The 16,239-nt window shown below is 44.4% G+C and overlaps 1 protein-coding gene across 1 annotated transcript in view; it reads left to right on the top strand.

Annotated features, from left to right (window-relative positions):
- The window catches only part of HS6ST1 (heparan sulfate 6-O-sulfotransferase 1), a 198,027-nt gene extending 184,680 nt beyond the window's left edge, over positions 1 to 13,347 (top strand). The window contains exon 2 of the mRNA XM_063338416.1: positions 6,338 to 13,347. Within this exon, the coding sequence (XP_063194486.1) occupies positions 6,338 to 7,046 (709 nt within the window). The 3' untranslated portion in view covers positions 7,047 to 13,347. The remainder of the gene's footprint in view (positions 1 to 6,337) is intronic.
- The last annotated feature ends 2,892 nt before the right edge of the window (positions 13,348 to 16,239 follow it).

The raw sequence follows: 16,239 nt of genomic DNA, 5'->3' as shown, positions 1-16,239 counted from the left end.
AGGGCGAGCAGGGCCGGCGTAATGGTTGTTCGGATTCAGAACAGCCTATCTTTTAATACAGCGGAGTCCCAAGAGCAGAGACCATCAGGCAAAACAAACACAACCGTGCAAAACAAACCCGGTTACCAAAACAAGCCTTGACTTGCTGTAAAGACACCCCCTTTACTGGAAAAGAAGATGTAGGTGTTTACCCAGCCTGAGTACTGGAGGCTTGGCTTTGCTGTTAAGTTTCTCGGCTTTCAGTGGTTTGTGTGGCAACCTTTATTTAAACATAGGAGACAGAAGAGACTTGTTTATTTATTTGTTTGTTTGGGGTTTTCTTTCTTTTTCTATGACTTTTAAAGGGCTGAAGAGTTTATTGTGTGTGAAATGCAGGAAGAGACTAAATGAACACCAGATGAGAGGAAACAGACTGAGGAAAATTAGGGCTATTTGCTACCAAAGGAAGTAATCATTGTACATATATTAAATTCCAATCTCTAACTGAGAGTATGTTTTGCTATGCAAGAAATCTGACTGTAGAGTAAAAGAAAAATGGAAATAAGTGGGGTCTTCCCAAGTTCGGGCTGTAAAAGTGGTAAGCGGAGCTTGGTGTACCGGTGGTGAATAAAGCAGGGGGCAGCTTTTACTGGAGCAAGTGCTGAGGTTGGCTGGAGAGTGTTCCGCACCCCAGTGTTTCCCACCGTAGCAGAAGGTCATTTTGTGGCTCTGTGCAGATGAGTAAAAGAGATTTTCATACATCCGTTATTTGTTGGTGACATTTAGTGTGACTTTATAATGAGAATATAAATTCCTTATAAACTCCCATCTGCCACAATCTCAGCTCATCCCTCATTAGAGACACCTGACTCACCTTTACTTATCATTTACCTCTAAGTCATTGCTGGAACTGGTCCTTTAGGATACGCTCTCCATTTTCAGTGGAGATAACCGTTACCTAATAATCCCCTTAATTGTCTCTGCAAGGTGAGGGTTTAAGTGATTGCAGTAGGGGTGCTGGCTGCTCTCCTCCTTTCCTCGGTCCCTGCAGACTTAACGGCAGGGTAGGTGCACATTTTCATTTCGCTGCTGGGAGGCAAAAGCACTAGTTATTTCGGTGATAAACTATTTACAGAGAACGCCAGTATGAATAGAATAAGGACCCTCACAAATGATTTGAGGAGTACGTAATACACGGGCTTGGCTTACGAAGATGCCTTATATTTTGTTTTGACATTCCTACTTTTTTTAAACGAAACAGAGTGTTTCTCAATCCTGCAAGCTGGCAGACACCCTGTTCAGTTCAGTTAATTCAGCAAGGACATATAAAGATGATGATGATATTATTATTATTATTATTATTATTATTATTATTATTATTATTATTATTATTATTATTATTATTATTATTATTTTCTAGAGCAGTAGAAAAATTGTAGCCTGGGGGCATGTTGTTTTGACGGATTGGGGTTATATGGTTGAAGCTGACCTATGCAGCTTCCATCCCCTCCCCGCTCCCGGCCAGTGGGATGAAGCACGTATGATTGGAAGTGGCTATCCTTATTTTGCTCTTTATCTGATGGAAGGCCACCACAGTACTCAAGAAGGACTTGTTATAGATTTTGCTTTTCCTGTGAGGGTCGCTTGAAAGCTCAGTGAATAACCTGTAGAAATAAAAAATAAGATATTTTGGCTGTGTGGGAGGGAAGCATTTAATCTCGGCGAAGAATAGGGGATTGCACAGTCAAATAAGCAGTTCTTGGCAGATTTGAGAGACCAGCAGTGTGAAGTAAGAAGGGTGTATCGAATAGTAGTGCAGGAAAGCATAAATGGAAATGAACTGAAGAGAGATAATAGCATTGTATTTAGAATCTGTCACTTTATCAGAATTATGTTGACTGGTTATTAGCAAAAGAGAAGAAATTGGGGTTTTTTTTAGAGGAAGAAGGGTTTCATTTCCCCTTCATTAGCTGAGGAACCTGCTGACAGGCATTAAGGCAGAATATTACTAAATGGGGGCTTGAGCCACTCCCACATGCCTGCAAGAAAGGGTTATTTTTAACCCAGATCTGCTCAGTGACTGCATTTGCAGCACGGCCCTGCAAAAAAAAAAAAAAAAAAAAAAAAAGCTCTGCTGGCAGAACTAAGGCTGCTTTGTGTCGCTATGTGAGAATGGGACGGAGAGGTCTGGGGTGGGAATCCTATGGGGCAACAGTGCCCCTGACGCCTGTGTCATGAAAATATGCCTCAAGTTAACTATTGTCCTCTGACCTCAATCCATGCTGAAGCGGGGGCTTTGCATAATCACTGAAGGAGACGGTTCCTGCTCCAAAAGATGTTATGTTTTGAATTGCCAAAATAGACAAAGGAGACATTGTTGGCCCTTCACACATGGGAAACGGGGGCGCAGAGAGAGATTTGTCTGGGGCACATAGGCTAATTTTGACAGAAGGGGTACTTAGGCTCCAGTCTCCTGAATTCATTTGCGTACTACAACCCCAAGATTGCCCTTCCTTTCTAATACCAGATTTTTTTCTCCCTGAAACTTCAGTTCTAATGCAGGGCTGTTTATCAAAAACGTTATTTCATTTTGCTCTGTTTAATAAATACGCTAGTGATTTTTTCCTCAGACACAACTGTGCAGCTTGCATGTACATCTGAGTTGCAATGCGGAAGTCGCAAATGCCCCAGGGAGCTTCAGGTGGGTTTGCACATTGGGACCGCCGGGGACAATAACGCAAGGAAAGGCAGGGCTGTGGCTTTGGCTTCTGCTTTTCTTTGTCCTCTGGGGATCACAACCCCATGGATGTGTAGAAGGGCACCCTGCAAGAGTAGGGTAGGAATGCTGTTCTGCCCAGCTTCACAGGGGGAGAAAAAGAAAAATACCTTACTGACTGGAATGTCCATTTTTCTTGCTCAAACTTATTAACTCCAGGAAGGCTAGTAAGACTTGGCATTGCATGGCCAAACTGGGGCTGTTTGGGTTTTTTATGAGGCAGTATTGAGTGGAACCATCTGGGCTAGGAGAAGACCACACTTCTGAAATGAGCCTTTAGGAACACTTAAGTTAAGTAGCTGTCTGGGGCACCATGCTGAAAGGAAGGGCACTCACAGCTGCCTGTATTTTATGGGTTTATTTTATCTCTGATGACAAAAGAGAACTTACTAGTCATGTGGTTCCTCATAAATCTCAAGCCACCGCTGACAAGTGGCACTGCCTGCGTTTTCAACCACGTTGGCGCAAAGTTCCCCGACTTTCTAGCTCGTGATGTTCATAACGGTGCTGCTAATGGATGACGCTTTAGAGAGATATCTAATTTTTCTCTGAACTTAAAGGCAATCCCCAAGTTACAGTTTGAGAATGGAAACTTAAGTATCTTAAGTACCTTGGATGAATACTTCCATGGTCATTCATCTATATCAAAGTTCCCAAGGCCCCCGTCTTCCTAAAGGTGTGCTGTCGCTTTCCTGAGAGCTGAGGGAATCTGCACCTCTGAAACCAATATCCTTGCAGAAAGCTGAATACAGGTTTGGGAGTGTAACTTTCAGTATGTCAATGTTGCTGCTCAGCTTAGGTGGATTAAACTCTTCTTTTGCATTTTAGCCTCTGTTTAGTTTTGGGGTGTTTTTTATGCCCCATTGGGGCAGCTTCCTAAAGTACCTCCAGGCACCTGGTTCCACTGCCTGTATTCCAATTTTCAAAGATACATCTTATTTCTGTGTTAGGAGGCAAGCTCCCCTCCTTCAAGCACATTTCTGTGTCACAGACCTGGAAGGGGGCACATCAAATTCAGTATAATATCAAAAAATATAACGTATTTTCCTATGCTTTCTATTCACTGAGATAGATCTTAGAGAGAGATCGCTCATGGTAAAAATATTTACCAGTGTGTTGCCTCAACTAAGACAATAGCTCTTACGGTGCAGGTGTGAAGAAAGAAACACTTGCTCCTTAACCTTTTTTCAGTCCCTGTCCTGTTCAAGCTGTCTCTGTTTCAATGGACCCTAGAAGCTTTGCATGATGTTTATCGATCTGATTTACTAATAGGCTCCTGAAGTTTAACCAGAGGGTGAGACAGAGAGAGGGGACAAACTGGGCTCAGGCTTACAGGAATCAGATTGATACCAGCTCAGCCACAGGCACCCGTGTGACCTTATGCACAGCGTCTAATATTTGTGGTTCCTCTGTCTGCAAAATGCAGATACTAATTCTTCTTTTTGTTTTCCCTATCCATACTTGTGTAGACTACAGGTTTGGACAGGAATCAGCTCCTCCTGTCTCTTTGGATGCCTCACAAATGAGTCCCTGGTCTTAGGTGAAACGTCTAGTTGTTTCTGTAAGACACATAATAATAATTGGCTTCAACCTGCTTCAGGAAAAAATGCAACCTTTGGATTACATTGGTGTAAATAAAAAGTCCACTACAGTTCACAAGTCAAAAAATGCTGGTAGTGTTTAGCATCAATGTCTGTCACTTGAACATCTGGCATTCATCATTGCTTTCCTTTTCCTTCCACTGTCATATTTTATCCCCATCTGTTAGAGGTTTCTTAGCACTGTCTATATAAATCATAGCTGCATCTCAGTCTGGGTAGTTGAATCATTACAGGCTGCAATGTAAATGAAGGAAAAAGAGGTGAATTTAAGGGAAGTGTTTCTCTCTGCTCCCCTTCTTTCTCCCCTCTCCCTGTCCACAGACAGTACTAGACAGTATTACTCTCTAACGTGATGCCCCTGCGATGAAAAGAATGGAAAAGTTTTCAAAAATAGCAAATGTTTTTACCAGGTCTAGTTCTGAAGGCAGAGGCGTTGAAGCCTGAGTGGGCACCCATTACCATTGTTGAAAAGACCAAAATGTACTGCTTTGGAACAACCCTTCAGCAAGTTAATAATATATTGGGAAAGCAAACATTCTTCAAAATCAGACTTCCCGGGCAACGTCTTTGATGTATTTTCTTAAAATTAAATTACTGCTATTGCAATAATTTAGATTACTGATAGGAAGAATAATATTGAAGGAGCTAGAAAAATACGGGTGTGTTAATATTAGCCAAAGCAGAATATTTTTACCTTTTTTTTCCTCAGAAAACTGTGCAGTGCCCTCATCATAGCCATCACTTTCAGCTCTCCCAAGCCGTACCGGCAGGGCAGCGAGCCATAGCAGCATTCCAAAGATGCGTTTCTGACGGGGAAATGAATCCACCCCCCCTATATGAAATATTTTCAGTAGCACGTGTGCATTACCCTGCCAAAGCCAGGTGCTCTTGTTGGTGCACGGTGTCACACAGTCCCGTGCGCTGGGAGCACATGTGGATTTAATTCCCTGCCAGCTTTAGCAACTAGAGAAGGTATTTCCTTGTTCTAGAAACAGTCAGAGACACCGTAGTCCCAAGCTACTGGAAGTTAGGGAAAAAAAGGCCCATTTCCGTCTGTCTGGAGAGGGCTGTTGCAGACTGCCATTGCTGTCAATCCCAGAACTTTATCCGGGTGTAAGGTGGGCTGAAGCTGGAGGGTCTCTGTGCACAAGACAGCTGTCATGTTTTCAGTTCAAGGGACAGCTTGTATTGTTGGGGACGTCATTTTACTTGGAACAGCATGAGTGCCCCATGTCACTACGTGTGTTCCTCCCAGTTGTCTTGCTTTTTCACCCTTTTTAGTCTCATGTGTCAAAAGGGTGTCTTTAAGTTTGTTTGAATTGATAGCAGATGAACTGAAATGACAATAAACTATTGCTACTATTGTTGGTTGTCAGCTCGTGCCTTCTCCTTCTACAAAGCATATTGCCTTCCTGATTTCCCATTATTTTTCACTTACGTTCCTGTGGTGTTATCCTGCTACTCAGTGCAGACTCCCAGATCTGCGGCCAGATCAATCAAGCAGTAGGTGTCCTGGTCAGCATCTGCACGAAGTGAAAATGATAGGCCCAGCTCATAAATACAGCAGTTGCTGGTCTGTCCTGCAGAGCAAGTCCTGGCTGATTCAGAGGGCGCCTGGTCATGTGAAAGGCCAGCCAGTCCCTAAAGTCACAGTTGCTCTCTGAAGTTGGTAGATCAGTTGACTCCTGATGATTGGTTCCGGCATTGCAGTCTGTTGTTGGAAATGGGTGTCGCGATGAAAGCGTTACTACTTGGCAAGACTAAAACGGTGGGCAATGAGAAAGAGAACCATGGGTCAAATGTTGCACAAACTACTTCATGTAAGATGTTGCAAGAAGAAAATAATCCAAGAGTACAGTGGAATGGGTGCTCTAATGTTGATTTACTCTTGTCTTTTTGATATCTGCACTAGATCTCAGCTTGCCACACATTTTTCTTGTTACTAGCAGAATATTTATTTTATTTTCTCTTCTTCTTGTAGAAAATTTTACTACATCACACTGCTGAGAGACCCCGTATCTCGTTACCTCAGCGAATGGCGTCACGTCCAGCGAGGAGCTACTTGGAAGACCTCCTTGCACATGTGTGATGGCAGAACACCAACTCCTGAAGAGCTGCCGTCGTGCTATGAAGGCACAGACTGGTCAGGCTGCACACTGCAGGAGTTCATGGATTGCCCGTATAATTTGGCCAACAACCGCCAAGTGAGGATGTTGGCTGACTTGAGCTTGGTGGGCTGCTACAACATGTCTTTCATCCCAGAGAACAAGCGAGCACAGATCCTGCTGGAGAGCGCAAAAAAGAACCTCAAAGACATGGCCTTCTTCGGCCTGACAGAGTTCCAGAGAAAGACTCAGTACCTGTTTGAGAGAACTTTTAACCTGAAATTCATCCGTCCTTTTATGCAGTACAACAGTACCAGGGCAGGAGGGGTGGAGGTTGATAATGACACCATCCGGAGGATTGAGGAGCTCAATGACTTGGACATGCAGCTCTATGACTATGCAAAGGACCTCTTCCAGCAGCGCTACCAGTACAAACGGCAGCTAGAGAGGATGGAGCAGAGGATAAAGAATCGGGAAGAGAGGCTTCTTCACCGGTCCAATGAAGCACTTCCCAAGGAAGAGACCGAAGAGCAAGGACGCTTGCCCACTGAGGACTACATGAGCCATATTATAGAGAAGTGGTAGCCTAGGCAGACTTTTATATTAATGGTATTCTAGGGTTTCCATATAAAAGATCATGGAAGTAAAATTACAAAAACAACAAAAAATATTTTATTTAAAAGCAAGTCTGTAAAACAGAAGATAGATTGCTTCCTTAAGCATAGGGTCTTTTTACTGTTTCTTACAAGACCGATGAGATTCTTAAAAAAAAATAAATACATAAAAATAAAAAAAGGGTCAACATTATAATACAGAGGTAAAAAATGTACACATGCAGTTACCCACTCTTAAGGCCAAATACAAAAGAATGTTTCTTATCCTCGCAATTCAAACAGAAATGGCACAAGTAGGATTTTTTAAATCTGTTTATCCCCTGAGCATAATGATGTGAAGATACATAATTAAAAAATGAGGAAACGGAGGTTTTCTTTTGCGGGTGTTTTTGGAATTGGGATGGGAATTGCATCGCTTGTAAGTAAATGATAACAGTGACGAAGTTGAGGGTGGGTGTGCTGTCCTGTCAGGCGGTGTGATCTGACAGCAAGGGCGGTCACTTCATTTCAGCTGGCAGCCACTGCCAGAAAGGGGAATGCCATAAAAATAGAAGAAAAACATCAGAGGATGAGAAACATTGAAGCAAATTGACTATGGCCTAAGATATGTACTTAGCACAGTGTTTTTGATACATTGCACTGGTATCACATACACATACGCAACTTCATCACAAAAATAATAGGGAATTCACGCGCAGAGCTCCCAGGTTTGTTTCACAGGCAGGTCCCAAAACAAGTTAAAAGCTGACCAAATTCCACGTGGGCTCGAACGTGCACTCACATGCTATCCTGTCACCCTACACAACTGCTTCCCATGCCATCATTAGTATTATGTGTTAACATCCCATGAAAACCCTATCCTACATACTGAAAAAACAAAAGGAAGCAGCATTTAAATAGCAATACTCCCTCATAAATCTGCACGACAAGTTCCAGGGAAGACCCTGCAAATAATCAGTCATTAATGGGAACACGATGAGGGGTGATTTTGTTTCGTTTGTTGCTATGTGAAATACTGAACTAGAACAGGCATACAGACACATCCGTATCTGTATTTTTTTCAGTTATTTTTACTTGCTTTTATCCAGAGAGAATGGGCATCAGCCTGCTTCCAGTGAAATCACTAGAACTGATATAAGTGGGAACAGGATGGGGCTCTCTCCCAGAGCTGTGAAAATATCTGACTATGGGTCTGAATTATGAGACAGTACGCGTTGTCTTTTGGCAGAGTGCCTGTTCTGCAGCTCTTACGTTAAATGAACAAGCTGTGTTCATAAAACTGGAAAGGGGAATCTTGGATAATGTTTTTTTAGTCTCAGACCAATTTCAAAGCAGAACTCTTTCAATGCTGTTTTCTAGGGACTCATGTAAGTTTAATCCTCCAGAGTGGTGACAGTGTAACCAGGTTCTGCTTACTGACTTTTGAGTCATAGAACAACAATGATTTCTCTAATTCCCTTTCCCACTCTCCAAATTAAAGTATGGCTTATTTTCTTGCTGTTGCAAGCACTTCTTTGTTTGGCTGGAAGCATGGAAATGAAGCAGTTTTTGCCTGTTTCATGTCTCACCCCGTTATTACTCAGCCTGTAAGACCTGAACCGGCTATTGTTTAGGGTAAACTATGAACCAAATGGAATATGATTTGATTTTCAAAGGCTTTGTTAACTGCAGATCAAATATGGCATTGAAATCACTGGAGGAGAGGCAGAGAGCTGATGCATTCAACTTTAGCATGTCATTTTCACAGCGTCCCTTTCCCATCACACAAATCCACTGAAGTGCTGCTTGTTTGGTATTTTAATTTTCTCTCTGCCTCCGTACACTGTTTCCAACAGTTTCAAATTCAGACTGAGTTTCGCAAAAGAGGGGCTGCCTTAAGCAGAGAAGCTGCCTTGTTTCTTCTGTGTACACCCTGGGGGCTACACCTTGCTTTTGGAGATGTTCTTCTCCAGAAGGGTAAAGATGACAACAAACTTAAAAGCAGAAAATACAAACAGCACTTTGGGCTGAAATACAACCCTGTTACAGCCCCGATCCAAAGTCCACCAAAGTCGAAGGATGTCTTTTCTGTTGATTTCAGATGGATTTTGATCAGGTCCACATCCTTGTGCTGCGAAGTGCTCAAGCACACGCTCGTTTGTCTCCAAGCACGGTGGGACATTGCTACATTGCTACCCATCCATTCAGCTGGTACCAGTATTTGCTGCTGGTGTTGCTGGCTTTAAGGTTCTCTCAGTGCTTCTGCCACAAAACAGCCCCTGCTCCCACAGGTGTGTAGCCTGGCCATAAGCGTGTCCTCCCAGCCAAAAAGTGGGAAGCAAAATGAAGCAATTTTCGGTTGTTGGCTTGGGGGCAGAAGGTATTACAGATCCATTTGCTCATCTCTGAATTCCAAGACTGGGAGGAGCTATGTCTGCTAGTTCCCAGTGCTTTTATGTGTTGTTGTAACTAAAGAAAACATTTATATTTTAAAAATGCAATTTTATGGGCTGTTTACCCACAAAACCAATACACACGATATAAAAAGCAACCTTTTTATATGCATAGTTTCCAGCTTTACCCAAAGGCTTTTCGCTGTGCGTTCTGCGTTATGGATCCGTAATGCACAAACGGTGACTGCAGTGAATCCATGCGGGGGGTGCACGTGGGCTCAGCCGAGCGGTGAGTGCCCGGGCAGCTCTGCCTACGCTGGCACTGACATTCTGTACCGAAGGCCAAATTCTGCTCTCATCTACCAAAGGGTGACAGTAAACGGGACTGTGCGTGATTTGGACCGGTAACATTATTTGGCCCGGTTTGCCTGAGTTGGTCGGTGTTATGGGCTCTCAGTAACCAGCTGGACTGTAATGGATCTGTCTGCAGGGTTCTCTAAATCAGAGGCAGCCTCTGACCCTAGAAGCATGTCAGTAGAAGACTTTGTTCCAGCATTTTCTTTGTAATGTATTGCAGTAACAAGCAAAAGAAATGAAACTATCTTGCAAGCTGTCTTGTTAACAGTTTCACTTCAATCCACAAAAGGAAGGCTGATCTCAGCTTAGCACCGAGGCAGAAATTTCTAGATTCAAATCCTGCGCCCGGCAAATGCCTCAGTTTCTCCACCTGTACACTGGGAATAGCAAATTTACGCACTGCAAAGAGCTACTCCCAGGTATGAGAAGTTTAGGGCACTTTGAAACAGATTCTAAGTATGGGAAATGAAAAGAATGACCCAAAAGACATCGCTTACCCTGGCTGCTGTGCTGGTCTGTTTATGGCTGCAAGCCATGCTTTAATTTATTGTAAGTGCTGCGTGCCAGAGCATGGGCTGCAAGACATACCTGGCACTATCTTCTTCCTTTAGTGGGTTTAAGGGAACTTTTTTAACATAATGTGAATGTAGTTTTTTGTGATTTCTATGTACTACAGTTTGAAGTAGTACAATTTCTTTTATTTTTAGGACTGATCATTTGATGCTACAATAACATGAGAAATGTATGTGTAGTTTTAAAATGAATGGAGAACAACGGCTTTGAGGCACTCCAGCAGAAGTAGAGGGCAGATAGTATGTTCTTGTTCAGTATATGCCCCTTTCTTCCAAAACGTTTTCCCTTCTTCACCACATAAAGTGTTTCTTCGTGGGACCCGTCAATGCATCACGATCCATGTCAGCAGTAGGTGAGTGCTGGGTACAGTGGGGGCAGGTGCAAGATAGTGCCTGTCTCTTACTGGAGTTGGTGAGACAGTTGCCCGTAAATTCAGATTTTTACCTAGTCGGATGCTTGTCCATCCCACAGTGCTTCTGATGTGGTTCCAAGGACACCCCTTGAAAAGCCTTTACAAAAGCTAGGGCTGTGTTTCTAAGGGTTTGTACAGTCGGCAGTATTAGTGTGAGTGAGCATTTTAGACAGCCAGTTATCTGGTACCAGGGCAAAGGTGATGCCTCTGCCACCTTACGCTGCGCTAACCCTTGCACATCTGCAAATGGGGGTGATGGTCTTAAGTGGGGAGTTGCCAGCAGACTCCACTCCTGCTTTGGGAGGGTGGAAAGGCCAAGACATACTGCAGCGCTAAGGAGGAGGCGGTCATTTTTACTTTTAGTCCCCTGAACAGGGTTAACTTCACCGCTTGGTAGGTGGTGTTGCTGAGGAAAATTTTGTTATTGCTCATTTGTCTCATCCCTGCTAGCACTGTTGAAGGAGTTTGCTTCCTACTCCATAGTTTCCCAGACAGTCAGATGCCACCTTGTACCCTACCCGGGTCGCAAAATGCTGGACTGGTAAGGTTGCAGACCCAGGCTGGCATGGGATTCAAAGTCGTCAACAAAAAAACTGTCAACAAAGGATCAGTGTGAATTTCTGGCTTGCCTGAATTTTTCCCTTTGTGCCCAACGTTTTGGAATAAATGAGGAGCACTTCAGATTGATGTTTTTGCACCCCATGCTCCCTTACTTGCTTACAAAACTGGGATGGCAATGGAAGGTAGCATAAAGGAAGGTCCCAACAAGCTTTTGAATCCTCTCTCCCAGGGCTGTCCAGTAGGAGCAGGAAGGACAGTGCCGTTGCTGAGAATACGAGCAAGGCAGAAGGACCACCACAGTGGCAGCACGGACACACGCCAGTTAGGAAGTTTTTGCTCTGAGACCATCAAATCACTTCACAGAGACCACTGAACAGCTACAGAAGGTAATGACTGACATTACCAGAACAGGGCCTGACCTGGATTTATATCCTGGGATTAAAAGCTTCTCTAGCTTCCTACTGACGTTTAGCATTACTCAGACACCCTCCTGTCCCGGAGAATATTCTGAATGTCACAAAAATAGGTCACGCTACAGAAATTTGCAACACAGACTATGCTAACCGTTGTGTTTCCAGGGCTGTAGTTTGGAATGCAACTCGCACTATCTGCTGGATTCAAATCACAGGGCTGGCTGCATTATCTTTTTGATCTTGCTTTCACTAATACTAGCAGATCGCGTTCCAGTGGCACAAGTGAACCCAGGATTCGCTGCCTGATCTGCAGCAGAGCCAAGCCTTCAGAGCACAGGTCAGTTAGGAGCAGTTCAGGTAAACCAGCGAGCAGTGGAGCTCCTGTCTGCGCACGCCAGTCCGAGCTGTCTGTGGTTGTTTCCTTTGCCCCATCTGCAGGAGTTCTGCCAAGGTAAACGCAGTACTGATAAGCACGTGGGTATTAAAGCCTGTATTGTCCCAGCTGCAGGTGGTTTTCTCTGCAATTTTTAGCCATGCAAGCTGAAAAGAAGGAAAAAAAAGATTTGCAAATGAGTCTGTCTCATCCCTCAAAGCTCCACAATTCCCCCTCCCTGTTTTCCCCCAGGTGTCAATTCTGCAGACTGGATTGAGAGAGCTGTACTATAATGAATAATTTTATATTCAAATGGTTTACTGAGCATGATTTGTTTTGTACATATTGGAATATGATTTAACTTATTTTTATTGCCCCTTTTCATCTTTTTTTTTCATAAGGAAGACAAAAATCCCCACCCTCTCTCAGTGTGAAGTTGCTCTGTGTTTGTGTGTAGTCTGCCAGGCAAACACGCAACAGCCACAGGATTTCTCACCATCCCTACCCATATCTGATTTTATTTTTCATTGGCATTTGGTTTTGTCTGAGGCTTTGCTTACGTTGTCTCTTCTTTCCTTTCCGGTGCACAATCTGCACAGGGAAGGGAAAGGGCAATGCAGGCAGGACTTTCTCGTTCTCCCTCTCCCCTTTCTTGCGTATTTCACCTACCAAGGAACTCAGTTCTTATCCTCTAGGAGTTGTGTGACTGAGGGTAAAAAAAATACAACTGTCCCCCTACCCACCTTCCATCCTCCATATTGTAGATCAAACAGATTCAGCTTCTCTGAAAGTGATTGTGGCTGGAGTCATTCCATTGGGCTGAATGTGTATGGTTTGCATTTTTTTTTCCACTTCTGGAGCTAAAAAATAACAAAAGACAACCGTTTAACTTGAGCCAAGTAACACTTAAAGCTTTATATATTTATTTATAGCATCTTACAAAAAAAAAAAAGTGTTAAAAGGTTTTTTCTTTTCTTCCACAAGAAAAATTGGATTAAAAAAAATAATCATCTAATTGTTTTTGTCTAGATCAAGAATGAATGTTAGCAGATGAAATAAACCCTAAAACTGAGCATCTGTCATGTGTGTTGTCCTTGCATTGGCCTTTGGATGCTGTTTCAGTGTGCCTTGCCTTCCTGTATTACAGAAAGATAACGCTGCCAGTGCAGTTGATGGAGAACATTTTTCTGGTAAAAAAACCAAACTCCTAACACAGAAATATTCAAGCGGAAACTGCAGTCTCTTTATTCCTATTGTTAACACTTGAGACAACGTTACAAAAAGCCCTTAAACCTCCTAAAACCAATCGCCTTTTAAAAATTAATTACCTTTAATACTGTACAGTCCTCTTACTTTTCTTTTTCAGTCATTGCAATGAACAGATTTGCAGGCAATAAATGGTGATTGGTGTATCAAATACTACAGAACAATCAACAGAATTTTTTTGTTTGATATTCAGAAGTACTTCGACCAAATGTGATCTACGAAAATGCTCTCCAGGTACAGAACTGAAATAAGCTGTGCACCTGGTTTTGATAAAGTTCGTAAATTAGATGATAAGAAAATGATGATACAAGTGCTTTACAATATCCTAAGTGAGAACAGCTAGATGTCTATGCAACTGTAGTGAATAACACCAGTTATTTTACCCAAGCACCATTACACTTCAGTTTCTACCACAGATGCTGGAGGAGCTGGTGGCAGCGTGTCAGCCATCCCAGCGCTGCTGCTTGGGGGGTGTTTTCTCTTCCTCCCGTGAAAGTAAGCCCATTCAAGTAACTGGAGGCCTAACCAGTTAATATTTATAAATGTGCCACTAGCAGGACCACCGCACTGCATCAGTTCATATTGCTGAGAGGGATCTCGGCAAGTTTTACTTGCTGGGTGGCGCAAGGTCTGGTGGAAGGTGCAGGTGAGCGTTGGTGCGAGGGTAACATCGCTCTCATCGGGGAAGCGAAGGCACAAAAACTTCGCAGTCGTTCACCGCAGGCTGTACCACCAGCCTTCACACCCGCTTCTCTGGCCCAGAGCCCTTTGCTGTAACGGCCAGGTGGCAGTTCCTCGATGGAAGTGCTCAATTTAACCTCCCATCGGCGGCTCCTCCGAGCCACTACCACTGATGGAAAGGGAACCGTGCTCCAAAGGAGGCAGTCTTTGGTTAACCTCCTAATTTCATTCACCTTGGAACAAGAAGGCCCACTCCCTGCTTGATGCCGCCGGTGGGAGGGTCCTGCCTCAGGCGGGCAGAACCTTCCCAAAGCGTGGCGTGCCCCCTCCCGCCCAGCAGTGTGCAGTGGCGCTGCCGCTCAGCAAAATGGCAGCCGCAACGGCCCAACTGCCTCCTCTCCCTCCTCCGACTGCCCCGGCCCTGCCCTCCACCGGTCCTGTGGGGAGGGCGGGGATGGCGGAGCACTGGCACCCCTGGCTGCCATGTTCTCCCATTGGGGTGGGGGCTGTGGTGCCAGGCAGGAGGTGGAGAAGGGGCTCCCCGCCACCTCCAGAATGCGCTCTGCAGGCTGCCATAGGGTTTGTGCCTGTGACCTCTCTGCGGGGAGCTCTGGGTAGCCGCTGTAGCCCTGCTGTGCCTCAGGGCCCTGGGTGGCAGCTGGGGGGGCTCATATCCTGCGGTCTGCTTGTGTGGGGTGCTCTGAGGAACCTGGTCTAGTGGGAGGTGTCCTTGCCCAGGGTGGGGGTGTTGGAACTAGATGACCTTTAAGGTCCCTTCCAACCCAAACCATTCCATGATGTTGCCCACCAGCATCGCTTTTCTAGTAGGCAGAGTAGGCACCAAAGAGCCTGGCTGCCTTAATTGGGGCAGGCTGCGCTGAGAGTCTGGGCATTCCTGTTGCTGAGACCTGTGTGCTTCCAAACCTGGGTGCTTAGAACATCATCATCATCATCCAGTGGCTTGGAGCACTGTGGGCTGGTGGCCTGTGCTCCTTACAGAGCTTTAAAAGGGTGCAGCAGCCAGGGTACGGACACAGCTCATTCTGCTGGGTGGAGTCCTGTACTGTGGCGGTGTTCCTGTTTTGAAAGTACTGTTTTCTCCTCCTTAATCTTCCTTTCCATAAAGCCTGAGAGACACCACATGAAGTCTGTGCAGGCAAAGTGCTTTCATTTGCATATGGTCTTTCTGCACCATCTTTAATATGGTTCTTCTCGCTCAATGCTAAAAGCCTCCAGGAAAAGGAGAGTGGATAGCTAGCAAGCAGATGGAAGGGAGACTTCTTGTATTGCAAGAACCGGTGTAGGAAGGGGAAAGGATGCTGAAAGAGGATTAAAAGAAGCAGGGAAAATACTTACTAAGGGGAGAGCCTCCAGAGGGTTTTTTTTTTTTTTTTCTTTTGCTGGAACCTTGGTCACACTGATGATGGTTCAGTTTCCTTATGCTTGAGTCCAAGATGTTCCTGCTCCTAGGCACATCTAGGCATTGCCTCTGGGGGATGTGCTGCCTCAGGTTAATTGGGAAGTGCCCCCCTTTACATCCTGCTGTTACCCTAACAATAAGCAGCCCCTGGCTGCTTTGCTGCCCCAGGTGACAGCCTGCTCTTCCTGAATGGAAAGCCGATCCTGACAGTACCGTATCAGAGGAGGTGGTGCTGAGCCCTTGTCAGAGGGATGTGTTTTGTTTCTCTGGCTCAGGCACTCGCACAGAATTACTTTAACTCTTTAATAACATCTTTCATGCTGCTGTCTACTGGAGGAGGAAAAGCAGTGTACGTATACACTAGTGCCAAAGGTTTTCCGCATTGATTGATTTTTGGGTAGTACAGGTTCCTTTTTTCCTTGTTGAGGATTTTTGTGTGGGTCCATGTAACGCTGAACAGCCTCTTTGTCAAAGAGCAGGAAGAGGGATGGAGATTATTGCATAATTAAATGTAGATCTAGCAACATCTGCATATATCTATGGATTTTGTAAAAGTGGGCAGAGGAGGGCATGGGGTTTAGGAAAGCCCCATGCATTGCAGTTTATAATGCTTTATGATGTAGTACTTCAGTGGTGCTTACAGTAGGGATGTAAAAAAATTTACATATAGATAAAAATAAAATTGTGGGCCTTCTGCAACTGGAAATGCTCATCTGGGCACATCAGCTTAGACCCT

The sequence above is a fragment of the Chroicocephalus ridibundus genome, chromosome 6, assembly GCF_963924245.1.
Source record: "Chroicocephalus ridibundus chromosome 6, bChrRid1.1, whole genome shotgun sequence".
Lineage (NCBI taxonomy): Eukaryota > Metazoa > Chordata > Aves > Charadriiformes > Laridae > Chroicocephalus > Chroicocephalus ridibundus.
The sequence above is the reverse complement of the archived record's forward strand: the minus strand, read 5'-3'. Positions and strand labels throughout refer to the sequence as shown.